Consider the following 18,471-nt stretch of genomic DNA (forward strand, 5'->3'; position numbering starts at 1 on the left):
TAGATGGGCTCCTACACTCCAGCACGGCCCCAACACACTTAAATCTCCAACTGACTGATCCTTACGAAACTACTCAGAATCTAATTTGGTGATACCACCTGGTGGGCATTTATATTTTATTTAGATTCATGTCATCCTTATTTTTTAAATTGAAAATCAGGAGGTCCCAACGTAATGCAGAGCACAATTTATGCACCGATAATGTTAAGAGTGAAATACTGAACACGGCTCTCATTTGAGTTTAAAAATATAGCGTGCAGCAGTTTCTGTAAAGAAATTCGGGTATAAATTTGTCTATTAAAGATCTAAAGATGAAGTGGCAATAAGATACCATTAACCTCAAAATGTCGCCCACTTAATTCAATGTCAAATGTGGTTAAATTAATTTTAACAGCAAATGGAAATGCAATTCAAACACTTGAAAAACGCATTAATAAAAGATTCACCGTTTGACAAAAAAGAAAACCTCGTATTCTCGTTCTAAACCGCATTTAATTCAGTAGGTTATGTACACTTTGGCTTTAATGAGGCTTTTGATAATATTCCACATGATAAGTAAAGGCGGATAGAGACACAAGGTATTGAGGGAACACTATATACTGTACCAGATTATAATTATCATGTGTCGCAGGGCTGATACCTCTTCAAATTCAAGTATGTTTATTGAGACAAGAAAATACATTTTAAAGGGATAGCGTAGCTTAGGCTACTACTACCCCCCCCCCCTTTGATATTACAACGTATATAATTCAACTCCTCATCCAGTTCCAGCTAAAAGCTAAATACCAAAATACGTAGATTTGAATATGTAAGTATTTGACTTACGCATCGAACAGCAAACTAGTAATATTAAATCTTTCTCTATTATACCCATCCCGTGGGCGGTTGTGGAAAGGGTTACAAAACATAATTGGTTCAGGAACTGAACCCCATAGTTCATTTAGCTAAGCAAGTGACTAGTAAGAACAGTCTTTCATACCTTATAATAACAAACATTTTTTCTCAAATACATATTAATGTTTTATAGATTGTAGGTGTATGCGCAGTTAGATTTATTGGATTTAAGGTGTATTTACCATACAGTAGCATGTCCATAGGCTAGGCTTTTAAAGCGGAGGCAGACACCCAAGACGCATTCATCAATTTTAACATTGTGTATCAAAAACAAGTTTGTTATCATATATACATTTATATTATTGTAAATTAAAGTTCAATGTACAATTAGGCGTAAGTTAGGTGGATAGATTCTGTTGGTGATTATTTATATGTGAAGTTCATAGGTGAAGTATTTACAGTTTTGGTTCATCCAGAGGCCGTCAGCGAGGCACTGTTAGAGAAATGTGTGAATGTCGTCAGTTTGGTTTGTGTGTAAACCGTTTTTCACTCATGAAAACGGGATTTGGCGGCTGGATTAACGAGCATTTGGCCTTCATGAAAACGGGCTGTGACGAGTATAGGCTGTCACGTCTCACCAGTGATGAGTACAGGCTGTCACACATCTCACTATTGATGAGTACAGGCTGTCACACATCTCACTATTGATGAGTACAGGCTGTCACACATCTCACTAGTGATGAGTACAGGCTGTCACGTCTCACTAGTGATGAGTACACTGTCACACATCTCACTAGTGATGAGTACACTGTCACACATCTCACTAGTGATGAGTACAGACTGTCACACGTCTCACTAGTGATGAGTACAGGCTGTCACATCTCACTAGTGATGAATACAGGCTGTCACATTTCACTAATGATGACGTTCGAACTTTCCTCGTTCTCTTCCTATGTACGAATAGCATATTCCTCAGAATTCTTAAATAATAATAATAATAATAATAATAATAATAATAATAATAATAATAACAATAATAATAATAACAATAACAATAATAATAACAACTAATAATAAAATTAATGATAACAATTAAAAGTCTGTTTCAAGACAGAAAAACAGCTTGTATTATTACATGTAAAAGTACTTATGTGCGTAGTGTACAAGACGCACCAAAGTTGTTGGGGGGGTGTAATTGCCTGTTGTAAGGGCATCTGTCGCTCACAATAATATGCTTAAAAGAAAATCCACAGGGTCCGTGATGAGGATTCGAACCTATGAGGTGGGTATACCTAGACACACGCTCTAGCCGATTAAGCCACGACATGTAATTAATAGGATTATATTTATATCTCTGCCTATTCTCATTCTACTTCCTAGAAAATTTTACAACTTTTGTTGCGTAAGTCAGGCACCTCACCGCCGACCCAGAAGCCACTCACTACTGTCATGCTGAAGACAGTCCCTACTGTCACACTATTGTCGTCACAAGCAATAAGACACGACCACTCGCAACCATCCTTACCTCCAAGTTGCACCAAGCTTCCAAGGTCAATTTTACCACTGTTCACCACCACGAACACACCGTCGTCAGCCCCAGCCTCCCCACCGCCCCAAGGTAAGTCACACTCTGCTAGCCCCCAAAAATACACTACATTGACACCCTTACGCCACACTTCATCACAAATCGTCACCACCCAAAATGCACGCCCCTCCGTCGTCCCCAAAGCCACACTCCATAGGTGCTTTCACATTCCCTGTGCTTCCCAGGGTCACCTACCAGGCCTCTGACATCAAGGTCCGTCTGGGGAATCATCGTCCGTTTCTCAGTTACCCCTCCATTTGTCTCCCAGGTTAATTTGTTTTATATATTCGAGAGTTCTTACATTCTTGTAAAGCCACTAGTACGCATAGCGTTTCGGGCAGGTCCTTAGTATTAATTTTCCCTATAATACGACCCGCCAAATCATTTAACAACCAGGTACCATTCACTGCTGGGTGAACAGGGACTACAGTTAAGGATTGACGCCCAGCCAATCCTCACCGGCCAGGATACGAACTCAGGCCAAATGGCTTGCGAAAGCGCGGGGCGAATGTTTTACTACTGCGCCATGGGGACTACTCTTTTCGATAAATCTCCCTGTCTCTCAGGACCATATCTCCCCCCGTTTCCCGGGTCTCTCTCTTCCTTTGTCTCCCAGGTCCCTCTTTGCTTCACAGTTCCCATTCTCTCTACCAGGTTCCCTTTCCTATCTCCCAGGTCCTTCTTCTTCTATCATCCAGGTCCTTCTCCCAGGTCATTATCCTTCTCCCTTTTCGCATTTCATTTTCTTTCCACTTTCAACGTTATCAACACTCCTCTGAAAAAGCCTCAAGTATCTGCATATTGCGTTTCCACTAGGCGTGACTTGCAGATCCCGTAATTACTACTTACCATCTGCAGATAACAACCGCGCTAGTTTCCAGTTCCCCTCATCACAAACTCTTCACTGTTTATACTCACTTGCATTACTGGCATATTTTTCTTCAGAGTTTGTAGGATTTTATTGCAAGAATTCTTGTGTTAATTATAGAGTCGGCCGATACTTCGAGCTAGGCTAGAGAAGCTTTCTAACACGTTGACAACCTCGGGCACAGTCTTCACTCCCTTAACTCAATATTTCCATCACCAACCTTACGTAGAGAAGTCCACAAGTGAGCGGTAACTCCCTGAATTTGAGGATTTCGCCCACCTTGAAATATACCCTTTACAACGTATTCTCTTCTGCCATCATGGGCCAAGAACTAGACTCCAACCCTCCGACACACTCACACTGCTCTTCTTTATGACCGTCAATTATAAAGTCATGAATGATAGAACACACAATTAGGAACGAGCACAAAGACGAATGCATGAGTTTCTTGCACAAATTGTTACAAACATACAGTATTTTAACAACTGTGACGGAAAGTTAGCAAAGTACAAATATTTTGCCCCGATTTAACGTTAGAATAATTTTCCGAAAAAAGTAGTTTAGTGTAGAAGACTTCAGTAATTCGGGAAGTGGCGGATCCACTCCGTTGAGTTCCTCCGGCCCAGAGTAAACACACACTTGACCACGGGTGAAGCCTCTCCACTTTCCCCGGTTAAGGGATACCACACACACATAAGTATACCGTATACGCTGTTAAGAGCACCGGCGTACACAGTTCTTACCTAATAGTCTGCAGAATCGAGCGTCAGTTATTGGGCCTCACCCTTCTAACTGTCAGCCGTATAATGCAATGGGCATATCTGCTTTGAAAACTATAGAGGGATATAATCAATAGTATTACCCCATCAAGTTCATTCAACTTTCTCGCTGCCATTACACCTAAGGACCTAAGAGACAGAAAGAGAAGGATCTGTGTGTGAGACAGACCTTGTTGGTAGTGATAGGGATAGACCTGGGAGGTGGAAAGAGATAAGGACGTGAGAGACAGTTAATGACCTGGGGGACAGAGAGTGAAGGACCTGGAAGACAGAGAGAATGAGGCACCTAGGAGATAGAGACAGAGACCTGAGAGATAGAGAGATTAAGGACCTGGGAGAGAGAAATACAGGGACCTGGGAGACAGATGGAGAGGTGCCTGGGAGATAGAGGGAGAGGGACCGGAACCTGGGAGACAGAATGATCTGGGAGGCAGTGTCTCCCGGGTTCATCTCCCAGACCACGCCATCTCTTTCTTCACGTATACCCAAATCTTAACAGAAAGACAAACATAAACACCGACAGTAGCAACAAATGAAAAATATATTATCTGCCTCAACGGGTAACTTAATTCTACGATTATACCATAATGTCTTTGACGCACTCCTGGGCACTGAGAATTCCAGCCACACGTCGCCTATGTTATGGGATGTATAAACAGGCTGTTGTATGCCTGTCATTGTTGCTGTTGCAGGCTCCGTTGCCTCTCAACACACTAGTGCGTCAGACAGAAATGATAAGCTTCTCGAGATCCGGTGTCGTGTGTACATGTCTGGGGTACACATGGCTGTAGCAGATGTATTAGTATGTATTTCTGGAGTGTACATGACTCTCAGATGAGGTGTATATATATATGTTTGGGGTACACATGGCTGTGTCCCAGAATGGTGTTTCCTTCGATGTATATATGCTGTGGGAATTTTCCAGCAGGTATATTATAAATAATTAAGTGGATAATAAAAATGGACTGTAAAAAGTGGCCTATAAGACTAATTACTAATTCTGCCAGGTATTACCACTACCACAATTTTTTGGGAGGCTGACTTATAATGCTAAATCAACCGTAAATTATTATAACACTAGATATGGTAGATAATAGTAATAAATTTTCTCGGGGCTAATCTCAAATGACTGGAACTAATATTCTAACTAAACCTAGGATCATGGATTTTTAGATCCCATGCGTCACGACCAATCTACTCTCAATAGAACTAATATGGCCATAAAATGAAGTAAAGAGGCTCAACAATCGACCGAATACAATTTGCCTTATATTCTGGAGATAGCAGCATTGTCTAAGGGCACTTCGGATGACCCAATTATGCGGCGATGCGAATTTGCTAACTCCGGTAGGGACCCGTTGGAGCTCTTATGTGCGACGCTCTGAGCAAGTCTCCCTCCTCCCATTCTCTTTGGAGTAAACCTGGGAAATAAGTCACGTTATTTAAATTTGATCTTGTTCACTAACAAGACGATATCGACGTCATTTTACGCCCTAATAATTTGTATCAATACCAGAGAACAATTTTCCATTGTTCACAACACTGGATCGAAGGGTTTATAGTTAAAAACACATATACGGAATGCTGCATACGGGACGTGACTTTTATTCCAACCAGGAATCAGCTGATCACTGATGTGGGAATACCAAGATTCCATCTTGGGATTGAGGTATAATTTATTCTAGCCAAATTAAATCAATTTCCAATATAAATTACAACGCAAATAAAGCAGATTTTAGACTAGGTTTAATTAGAATCAAAGAAAGAGTTCGTCTCCACGTGAAGTGGGACAGCTGACATGAATAAATAGTAAGAAAACTTTTGGCGCTCTCGCTGTAGTAATTAATGTTGTTAGTAAATTTGATTTCCTAACACAATATTTTGATCTTACTGTGCTAGGGGGGTTACTATTTGGGTTGTCGGAAATTTCCGACAAATACATTGAGGGTTTACTTAGGGTTTGAACTATGTCCATGACTACAGTATACTTGCTGGTAGATGGTAGCCTTGTAAACTCTTGTAATGACTCTTTTTTTAGCAACCCTCCAAAGATTAATAAACTTTAAATCTAACTCCAAACGAAACCAACAAATCAACTATTTACATCATATCAAATATATATTTATCTGTTGAACACGTCTTCAGAATTGCGTTAAATACAAAAAATAGTTTACAAATTTTGGGTATTCTACTGTATTATATTTATTCGCACTATTTAGTAATCATCCTAATAATCAGTAATTAATACTCTTGGGTTGGATTACCGGGTATTTTATTCATCGGTGAACAGAGGCATCAGGTGAACGGAAACGTGCTCAGCCGTTTCTGTCCTGCCGAGGGACTGAAACCAGGTCCCTCGGTTGAGAGCTGTTGATGTAGACTACTGCGCTACAGGACGCATTGAATATAATGAATTAAATATATTAATCCATTTTATTTTTTATGATGACAACTAAATTCTGAAGTAAACTGTCATGTAATTTGCACCTCCCAGATAAATAACCTTGAAAATATAATCGAGGCGATGTCAATGTCAGACACTGTGGATTCAGCACTGTAAGTGTTCAAGACTTAGCATACAAGCAGACATAATAATAATAATAATAATAATAATAATAATAATTTTTATTTAGGCAAAGGTACATACATAAAGAGATTTTACAAAGTTTGTTGGCTTTATAGATAGGAGCTAGTACATACAATGCCTAAAGCCACTATTACGCAAAGCGTTTCGGGCAGGAAAAAACACTACTGACTAAAGCTTAAAACTAATGGGTAAAAAGAAAAAAATGCGTTGAGTGCAAATAAAAATAGAGGTAAAAGAGGGGGGAACATTGTTGAAAAAACAGCACAAATACAATTACAAATTATTACAGAAAATTACATTAAAACAGCGTTGATTTGTAAAACAAAAAAAAAACAAAAAACATACATGGGTTGACAATAGAGAGGTAAGGTAGGTTACAGGGAATTTATTAGGTATAGCTTCGTTTTTAACTTAAACTGGTTGAGAGAGGTACTGTCTTTAACATGGTTGGGAAGGTCATTCCACATCCTGGGCCCCTTGATTTGTAGAGCATTTCTGGTTTGATTAAGTCGTACTCTAGGAATATCAAAACTGTATTTATTTCTGGTGTGGTGCTCATGGGTTCTGTTACAACCTTCTATGAAGCTTTTGAGATCAGGATTGGCATTACAATTTAGCGTTTTGTATATGTATAATACACATGAGTGAATGTGCAGTGACTTAATGTCTAACATATTCAGAGATTTGAGTAGGGGTACCGAGTGATGTCTGGGGCCAGAGTTGGATATTGTCCTAATAGCTGCTTTGTGTTGAGTAATTAGAGGACGTAAGTGATTTTGGGTAGTAGAGCCCCAAGCACAAATACCATAGTTGAGATATGGATAGATAAGGGAGTAATAGAGAGTCACCAGGGCAGGGCGTGGTACATAATATCTGATCTTAGAAAGAATGCCCACAGTTTTTGAAACTTTTTTTGATATGTTTAGAATGTGTCCCTGGAAATTCAGCTTGTGGTCAATGAGAATGCCAAGGAATTTGCCATCTAATTTGTTACAAATTTGGGTATTGTTTATTTTGAGATTTATTTGATTAGAGGATTTATTGCCAAACAGAATATAGAAAGTTTTGTCAATGTTAAGGGTGAGTTTGTTGGCAGTTAGCCACAGATGGACTTTATTTAGCTCAGTATTTACTGTGGCATTTAGAGCAAGGGGATCAGGACTGGAGTAAATGAAGGTTGTGTCGTCAGCAAATAGGATTGGTTTGAGGTGTTGGGAGGCATTTGGAAGGTCATTAATGTAGATGAGAAAGAGGAGAGGGCCAAGTATGCTGCCCTGGGGAACACCAATGTTGATGGGTAGGGTGTAAACACTGCAGCCTCAATGCATGAGGCTGCAGTGTTTACATGGCGGGGATCAGCTGAGGGTGTTGACACTCCCGACACGTGCTCGCCCCACGCCCACCATATTTATCACCACGGCCTTCTTATCCTGCCATAGTAGTAGGTTCCCTACGCCCACTATAATTATCACCACGACCTTCTTATCCTGCCTGCCATAGTAGTAGGCTCTCCACGCCCACTATAATTATCACCACGGCCTTCTTATCCTGTCATTGTAGTAGGCTCTCCACGCCCACTATAATTATCACCACGACCTTCTTATCCTGTCATTGTAGTAGGCTCTCCACGCCCACTATAATTATCACCACGACCTTCTTATCCTGTCATTGTAGTAGGCTCTCCACGCCCACTATAATTATCACCACGACCTTCTTAGCCTGTCATTGTAGTAGGCTCTCCACGCCCACTATAATTATCACCACGACCTTCTTAGCCTGTCATTGTAGTAGACTCTCCACGTCCACTATAATTATCACCACGGCCTTCTTAGCCTTTCATAATAATAGGCTATTGGAGACAATAATAAAGAATGAAAGCATATTATGAATACTTTCATAAGATTATAGTAGTTTTGGGTAATCCATTTACATAACCACAGTACATTTGAAGAAGCGATTAGAATATTTAAACAAAGTACATAGAAGCATGTTTGTCTGGAGAACTTTGTAAAGACAGCGAGCAATGCCCCTTTTTATAATTAAAGCTGCTGGGAGGGTTAGGCTGAGCGGCTCCTATTAATAAATATATTTTTCTAAGCATGTGTTGGCATTACAATATACACGATATTCGTGTGTGAGAAGGTCACCAGTTACCAGGGGTACATTATAGCCGGGAGAGATGGGAGGTAGTGATTATGTGCACAAGACAATAACCGTTTGAAAATTTAGTCAGTCAACACTGCAATCGCGAGGTGAATACGATATTAAAAGCAACCTGTCCTCGGGATACTATAGAACTTATGTAACAGAAGGCTCATGGTTCCTATGCTGCTAATGTTCACAGTTTTCCCTGTGGTAGATCTACAGTTATAAGCTATCACAAGACACCAACCCTTCCTCAAGTACCATAAGTACGTCTCATGGTACCCGTCCAACCCGTTCTCCCCCTTACAGTTTTCAAAATATCGGAAATATCGGAAATCTGACTCACGAGCGATATTTTTCGGCCGAATTCTGGCTCACTGCACATATTTGGAAATGCAAATTACGACTTTTTATACCGAAAATATGCCAATTACTGAAAACGGCAATGGATCACATTATATATATATATATATATATATATATATATATATATATATATATATATATATATATATTGTGACGGTAATCTCTTTCAAGAGAGATTGAGCCTGCTCTTCCCTCCAAAGTACGTCACATCAACAGATAATATAGAAGATATATCCAACAAGTATCTCCAAAACGTTTTGCCCAGAGAGCAAAACATATCCAGCACACCGGCACACCTGCTCGCCCCTGCCACCGTTAACCGGCAAACTGCTTGCCCATCGCCTGCCAGTCGCTGATTGGCTGGTGTCCAGTCGCACCTGCCCCACCACCCTCCGCCACTAGTTGATGTCTGGGTTGCAGCGACCCAGAGAAGGCAGAATATTCCAGTGCTTCGGTCATATATATATATATATATATATATATATATATATATATATATATATATATATATGTATATATATATATATATATATATATATATATATATATATATATATATATATATATATATATATATATTCTTTGAACAAGAATACTTGCATAATAGACAAAACCCAAGATTCAAGAAGATTACAAATTCTTGAGGCAATTCACATAAGAATAGAGCGACCTACCATGAACACCCAAATCACGGAACTATTTACTCTACCCACCATGAGAGTAAGGACAAGACAAGAACATATCGATGCCAACACAGAAGACAATGTCCAACATAACAGGCCAATTACACTGGATTAATCTTTGTGTTTGGATAGGAGATGCCTCGTATGGGCCAGTAAGCCTTCTGCAGCCCCTATGTTTATCCCTTATGTATCCCCCCATGTTTTCACCTTCATTGTATTATCACCTGACCTAATGCGGGTATAAAATCAACTAGTATTGTAAGATCTGTTCACTTGAGAATGAACCATGGAGGTTCGAAACGTCGTGCAAATTATACAAATAAGTGTAATACACTCTATAGTAAATCACTTCTTTTCTTCACCTTAAAAGTACGAAAATGAGTTTTGGAGAACTCCTTTCAATTAAGCCCTGATGCTAAGAAAATAGTTAGAGGGATAGAAGCCCTAAACCAGAAAATAATAAATACAGAATATGCGGTCATATTCAATGAAACATGTTTGAAAGAAAACCTGCTGCCAGTATACACCAATATATATATATATATATATATATATATATATATATATATATATATATATATATATATATATATATATATATATATATATATATATATATATATATATATATATATATATATATATATATATAATATGTACCCCTACTCAAATCTCTGAATATGTTAGACATTAAGTCACTGCACATTCTCTCATGTGTATTATACATATATAAAACGCTAAACTGTAATGCCAATCCTGACCTCAAAAGCTTCATAAAAGGTTGTAACAGAACCCATGAGCACCACACCAGAAATAAATACAGTTTTGATATTCCTAGAGTACGACTTAATCAAACTAGAAATGCTCTACAAATCAAGGGACCCAGATTGTGGAATGACCTTCCCAACCATGTTAAAGACTGTACCTCTCTCAACCAGTTTAAGATAAAAACGAAGCTATACCTAATAAATTCCCTGTAACCTACCTTACCCCTCTATTGACAACCAATGTCTGTTTTTTTTTAAAGAGCGCTGTTTGTCGACAGAATTGTATTTGTGCTGCTTTTTCAGCTATGTTTTCATTCCATGTTTTCATTTTACTCTTTATGCTCAATTAGTATTAAGCTTTAGTCATTTAAGTTTTTCATGCCCGAAACGGTTTGCGTAATAGTGGCTTTAGGCATTGTATGTACTAGCCCAAACTATAAATCCATCACTCTTTGTAAAATCTCTTTTATGTATGTACCTTACCTAAATAAACATTTGATTTGATTTGATTTGATATGTATCTAGTCGCCAGAACGCACTTCTCGGGCCTACTATGCAAGGCCCGATTTGCCTAATAGGCCGAGTGATTTTCTTTATTTTCAATAATATTTTCCAAATAGTTTTTGTAATTATTATTATTATTTTATATTAAGACCATAATTTATTGACTTAGTTGTGTTAGTTTGGGTTAGGTTAGGTAGGGTTGGTTAGGTTCGGTCATATATCTACGTTAGTTTTAACTCAAATTTAAACAAATTAACTTATACATAATGAAATGGGCAGACACAAATATATAATATTCTTGGATGCGTGAATGTGGTGGGGTAGGGGTGGGGGGGGGGGGGGGGGTCAGTGCTCGCCCCAGCGCCACGCCGGCTGGACCACGCTCGACGCCGCCTCTCTGACCCGCTCTTCAGTACCAGTACAGCTGGTAGTGTACCTGTAGGCACCGTTGCTTAGCAGGTACTGAGGCCAGGATATCCTTTCATGATGCACCATGTAAAAAACAAAACAAAAATGGCCCCACTAGATGCTCAGATCAGTCGCCGAACCTTCAGCGTTGAAGCCAGCTCTCGTTCTCGTGCAATATTTGTAAACAGAATTAACGTCATCGCCTTGAAGCCTGAGAACTGGAAATTTTGTGTTGATGTAATTGTTTTTGAAAGTTGATTAATACATTTGGTGTTTGTGTTGGTCCTCCATGGATAAGGTTAGAAAATGACACACTAAATAGTCTAATACACTGGGTTGATGAGTTATCCTCCGTTCAGTAGGTGTAATACATCTTATGGCTATGTTCATCTTAATAATTTGAATTCAGTGTGTCAAGGGACAAGCAGCCAGTGTATATAATAACATAGCCATAATATTATTAAAATAATAACCCCACAAGAAGCTGCCAAACTCCTGGGTACTTATTTATGGGTAGGTAAACAGAGGCATTAGGTGATAGGAAATGCACCCAACCATTCGCCCTGTGTTTTTATCAACCATTAATGACGATTAGACGTTGAGATGTAGATCTCATAACCACACACTCAGACCTTGATAAAGCACTCGGGAGAGTGCGAAAGACTTGGTGTAAATTCCTTACGTAAATTTCACAAATGCACATGTGTGGGTTTTAATCCTAAATAATAATACTAATAATAATAATGGTTACTTAGGTTAAAGAACATACAAAATGAGATACAAGCAGAATGTTGGATTTCTAAATAGAGCTAGTATATACTGTGCCTAAAGCCACTAATAACAAACTGCTTTCAGACAACACTTATCCCCCCTGTTTAAATCCTTAAACATGCTAAACATAACTCTTGTGCCAATTACATTTACATAACCCTGTCCTGAAACTCTTCCTGGACAGATGTAATAGAACACACAATCACCACACCAGAAATAAATATATCTTTGATATCCCCAGAGTCAAAGTTAAGCTGTGTAAACACGCTATGCAAATAAATGGACTTAGTCTATGGAACTCGCTCCCTAACTAATTGAAAAGCAGTCAAACACTTATCTTATTCAAAAATTTAACCAAAAAGTACCTTATTTCATCCTCATAGTTTCCTACCTAGTGCTTGAAACTCGCACTGTATCTAGTGCTTCTCAATTCCCCAATATTATGTACCTATGCCATACAACTTTATCATTGTAATCATTGCTGTTATCTTATATCATGTTACTGTATACACATAGTTTGCTACATTATATCTTGCAATAATCCTCATTATGCTAAAATGTGTTTGTGGATAACCCTTAGATTTATTTTAATGTTAGCTACTTTTTTTTGTCAAATTTCTTGTATTGTATTTTCTTGTACTTCAATGTATTTTTATACCTTCTTACAATGTATTTTTATACTTTCTTACAATGTATTTTTATACTTTCTTACAATGTACCTGTAATTTTTTTTCAATTTTGCTAGAAATTACCTTCTTAAAATTGTTAGATTAAGGATCTGCCTGAAACGCTGTGCGTGCTATTGGCTCTACAAGAATGTAAAACTTTGTCTGTACTTTCATAAACCTAATGTACCTTCTTGTATATAAATAAATAAATAAATAAAATACGCACAGCGTTATGGCAATACTGTATATAATCAAGGGGGGACCTTGATAAGACAAGAAGCTTAGCAGCCTTCTTGTCCTCCAACACTGGAAAATATTGTACACAGCTTATGTCATGGCAGTTCTTGAATGGAATATAGTTGTGTACTATTTGCATGAGGATATACATTGTATCTTTAGATAAAAATTATTGCCCAGTAGTGAAAGGTAACTTAAATCTAGTGTGTTAAGTGTCATCACTGCTCCTAACCACTCGGACTGGTCAATAGTGGTGATGGCCTCACTACTTGCAGTGTTGGGGGATCTATCTCAGACTGATTGGGCACCATTCCTTTCCACTGTCTTGGCCTAGATTTCCATGTGCTATAAGTTTTACTGGTTTAGTAAGACTTATAGCACAGTCTTAAGACTTATAGCACAGGTCATGCCTGTTGTTTCTCTTCATAATTACCTTGCCTTTTGGAAGAACTGTCTGGTCTGCATGAATCGGTGATAAAAACTAGTCTTCTGTGCTTGGGATGATATAATAATACATGATAGGAAGGATAATGTATTGCAAGCACAAACTAATAATGATTCTTACCTACAGGTACTTGGTGAAAATAGTCAACCATTTTATTCTCCTTCGTTTAATGCCTGACAATATAAATTCATTGATATTTACTTGACAGAAATATGGCAGAAGCAATGGCTAAAGGAGACACCTCACCACCCTTTAAAAAATTGAGGTCAGATGACTGTAGTAATGCAGTTGATAGCACTACCGACAAGAGTTGTGATAGGGTAGAGGCCACTAGCGGAGAGGAGGAAATATTTTCGTCTTTTGAAAATTTTGAGATAATACGTGTCTTGAATAACAGTGAGGAACACAAATCAGTGGCTGTAGAGGGACGCCTCCAAGGCAAAGAAGGCACTGTTGTTGTCATGCTCCAGGTAATTATACTTTTCAAAATTTTTATTTAGATGAAATATTTGACAGATTTATTGTCCTAACTGTAGCTTTCCTTAATTTTTGTACTCATTCCCATCCATCAATCTAGTGCTGCTTTTCAAGATTAGTACTATATAAGCATAGGTTACCTTGTTTAGTGTGGGAAAAACATTCCTGGAAACTGGATCATTAAACATAGTACTGTATTTACGGCAATGAATTCCCATCATTGTCATTTATTACATGTGACCAACACACTAAAGATTCATTGAGTTATGGGAACAGTATTAGTATTGTCGTTGGATCTCTCTTCTTCTGATAGGTAATTTTATTCAGTATGAGTTCTTTATTTGCTAGTTATTTTATTGTGACTTCTGTTTTTTCTTTTAGATCTGATGATGAATACATGAAGCATTCGAAATGTCATGCCTCTTAAAGTAAATAATCTGAAACTAGATGTTAATTATATCAATGGTTTTCCTATTTATTTTAAAATTATTATTATTATTATTATTATTATTATTATTATTATTATTATTGTTATTGCTATATTTAGAGAGAATGAATGGGACAAGTGAGAAATTTTCAACAAGAGATTCCAGGAGGTTTTTGCAATAGAAGGGAAAGTGCCCGAACTGAGAGGGATGGTGTCTTTCGGTACTGGATGTCTTTGAGATTACTGTACCAGAAATGAAGAATGGAAGCACATGCTGAATCATTTAATACCTTTAAGATTATGGTGACCAGACAGAATCTCTGTCATTGATAATAATATTGAGCCAAAATCTTGTGCTGGCCACTTACTAAGATATATAACAAGTAACATGAAAATGGAGACCTACCAAATAGTTGGAAAACAGCTAATTTAATACCAGTAACCAAAAAGGGAGACACAGAAGGACCTGTAGCATATATGATTTTGTGTGAAAACATTCCATTCAAAGAGCATGGTGGTTTTCTATGTTTATTTAATAGTCTTGGTTACAGCCATCGAATGTTAGAAATGGTATGACTTGTCATGATAGCAAGCATCTTCGTCTCAACCTATGTGCTGCAGGTGGAGTCAATGCTGTTGGCAAAGTTACGTGCTTCATAGTGCTGAAGGTGGCTGGAGGAGACCTTGTGTGAGGCCTGGAGCCAAGAACAGAGAACTTGAGCAAAGCCGGGGTAGAGGGCTTGAACAAAGGTAGGATCGGAGTACTCATACGAGGAGATGAAAGCAGAGAGCTCGGATGTGGCCAGAAGTGGCTCTTTGTTCCATAGCGAGGCTTGTAGCATCTGGTGTGAAAGATGAAACACGACTGCCTATGCTGCATATCTCTGGCTGCATACATCTGTGTTCACTCCACCTGACCTTTGTGTTGGTCCTTGGTAGGTTGATCACCATTTGGTCTGATGAGAAGCTTGCTGGTTACAATCCTTGTTTATCATGCGAATAATTCACACAGAACAATCCCTGTGTGAATTGTTTGCAAAGGAGTTTGGCAGTTTCCAGGTTTCATTTTCTGTGAATCCTATGGTTGTCTGTAAAGCTTTGCAGACTTTCTGGAGGCTTTTTTTTTTTTTTTTTTAACTCCTGAAAGGGTTAAGGAATTAAACCTCATATTACTAGAAGATAGTCAGGGAAGACATGATTTCCATATACACATTTGTGTGGTGAACAGACAGTGGAGACAGATTATTTGGAATGGGCCATACATGTAAAAGAGGACATGGGGGGGAAAACTAGGCATCCAAATGAGGTATAAAGATATATGAAAATATTTTGTCAGAATAGTGAACAAATTAAATCAAGAAGTGAAGTAGTGGAAACAAACTTTACATAATGGTAGCTTCAAATGTTATGACAATATCCAAAAGGTCCCAGAAACATGTATACCAGTTGATTGAAGATTGAGTAGCTGAACTAAATAACCAAAGTTCAACCTCCAGCATGTACAACTAGACAAGTACATGCAACCTTACCTCTATCTTAAAATTACTAGATGCTTCCAGTATTCCATACTTCCAATTCACACGGCATATAAATCAAGCTCAATATTTGTCACTTGATGAAGGAACATACGTGTAGGGGTGGGGGGTATGTGGAGGAGGATGTGAGGGTTCTGCTTCTGAATTATTTGGAAAATTTCAGTTTGGTACATATTTGCTTCTAAGACCTATTTCAATTTTCTTGTGTGGTATGATACACTATGTATTTAGCAACCCATCCTCCTGTTTAGATAGTACCTATTGTGGCAATCGTCAAGTCAGAATTTGTACATTCTTAGTATACTACAGTACTATCTAAATGCTGACTAGTAAGGAATTCTTTTAAAATAAATGAAGCTAAAACACAAACTTAAATATTCCTAGGTCTAGTATAGCACACACATGTACTATATTAGGCCTCAGATATTGTGTACTAGGCCTAGGGAGGTTAGGATAGGTTAGTTTAATTTGTCAAAGCAACACGAGTAAAAAATAGTTTTCGTGTTTGCCCAACACAATAGTTCAGATTTCTACATTCTAATTTCGTTGTACGCCGGTATATATATATACTATGGTCCTCATCGTTACTATAAGTACTACCACAACAGGAGGATGGGCTGGTATTTAGAGACTAAATAGATGCATCTTAGTCTGATTTTATACAAATATTTTTGTGCATTGTTGCTATGAAATTATTATTGAATACAGCATATCTAATTCATGATTATTTCTCTCTCCAGAAACTTCCTTTCAATGCTGATAAACTGCAAGAAATATTCACTGGTTCTACTAATTTGAAAATGATATTTCAAAATGATGTTTATTACAACAAGTTAGCATTATTACCACCAGAGCTTAATGGTAAGCTTTTTATAATTTTAATAATGGTTTCACATTTGTAATTTCTGTACCACAAATATGCATGCACATTCTGCCTCAGATACTTGGAATAACAAGCAGTTTAGTAGGTACTCATAGAAGAATCATAGAAGTAATTATAATAATGCAATGCTGAGTACCTGTGTTTCTGAGGTTGCATTCTGGTGCTCCCAAAGGTGTGAGATCTGCTTCTTCATCATAGCAGCATTGGACAGTTAAGCACAAAATAGCATTAATACCACATGGCCAATGGCATCCTTTTAGGACTATTTTAAAGTGCTTGCAAGTCACCAGAGTCAAAATCAACTTGGCCAATATCAGTAAAACTTCAAACATCTTTTCACATGTACACGTATAAGCCTTTCAGTTTCATTGGCATCATACACTGCAACAACTAATACCTGTACTATCTATACAGTATAAGAGTGTGTGTGTGCATGTTTGTCCATGTTTAGAGGCCAGACAGCTACAGTTGGCCTAATGCAACTTTCTATGGTGAATTATAATTATATAGTTGGGTGGTGGGAGTTGACCCCATTCTCCCCCTTAAGTAGGATTGGATTCCACTGTGACAGTCGCGACTCAAACAACACGAGAAATGGTGTTTGGTGAAATTGTCTATTGGGTGTTAACAACAAGAGTTTTCTAGCTGTTATTGATGTTGACTACATTGATAATGTTGATTCACTGTCGCTAATGTTGATTTCATTTTACTTGAACATGTTTTGTCCACTGGGAGAGGTAAAAGGAGAGAATGGGTGAATGGGAGGGAGGGAGAATGGGAGAGGCAAGGAAATGGGAGAGAGCAGAGTAAGGGAGGTAAATGGGAGAGGGAGGGGGGGGGAAGAGAGGGAAGGGGAATTGGCTTCTGCACCTCCTTCTTAAGGTCGGTGGCCATAAAATGTGTGCAACCAAAAGCTGGTAGAATTTAGGACTCGTTTAAATATCAGTGTATTCGGAAACTATATTGATATGCAAAGTGAATGTTCAGACGAGTTTCATTTTGAACACAACCTTTGATTCCAGTGATGTTGATAATGTGAAGTGAAAATGGTTACAGCGGTAGGAGGATATGGGGAAGAGTATGAGTGGATAGAGATGGGGAGGATGTGAAGATGTTTACAGTGATGTGTGTTGTAAAAATGGTTATAGTGATGAGGGTAAGATGGGGGAAGGTGTAGTGATACAATGGTCCGTTTTATATTGGGTGATTTATCTGGGTTCTGCATCGTAGCTCGTGTATTTTCTTTGGGGTCTTATGTCAAAGAATTTTCCACTGTGTTTAATGACAATAATGTAAAGTAACAGTTGTGTAACTTTGATGTTTGTCACACTGGTTTCAGTTGCATAGGATGATGAGTGTTGCTATCTGTATTGCTTATCCCTTTCTTGGGGATATACCTAGCATATTCCTAAGCTAGGCATGGGATATGCTTAGCTTAGGGAGTGGGGATACCTCCCTTCATTGTCTATCAAATCATATATAGTGATATTTAGTTAAAAAAA

The 18,471-nt window shown here is 38.2% G+C and overlaps 1 protein-coding gene across 7 annotated transcripts in view; it reads left to right on the forward strand.

Annotated features, from left to right (window-relative positions):
• The window catches only part of LOC123755412 (m7GpppX diphosphatase), a 61,754-nt gene that overhangs the window by 20,311 nt on the left and 22,972 nt on the right, over positions 1-18,471 (forward strand). For 2 of the 7 annotated variants that reach the window (XM_069327772.1, XM_045738045.2), the window contains exons 1-3: positions 11,440-11,577; positions 13,856-14,117; positions 16,827-16,947. In XM_069327772.1, coding sequence (XP_069183873.1) covers positions 13,860-14,117; positions 16,827-16,947 — 379 coding nt within the window. In that variant the 5' untranslated portion in view covers positions 11,440-11,577; positions 13,856-13,859. Of the gene's footprint in view, positions 1-2,310; positions 2,453-11,439; positions 11,578-11,627; positions 11,825-13,855; positions 14,118-16,826; positions 16,948-18,471 lie in introns of those variants that run through there. The other 5 variants (XM_045738047.2, XM_045738048.2, XM_045738046.2 and 2 more) reach the window with 5 other exon arrangements.

Source organism: Procambarus clarkii, chromosome 20 (assembly GCF_040958095.1).
Source record: "Procambarus clarkii isolate CNS0578487 chromosome 20, FALCON_Pclarkii_2.0, whole genome shotgun sequence".
Lineage (NCBI taxonomy): Eukaryota > Metazoa > Arthropoda > Malacostraca > Decapoda > Cambaridae > Procambarus > Procambarus clarkii.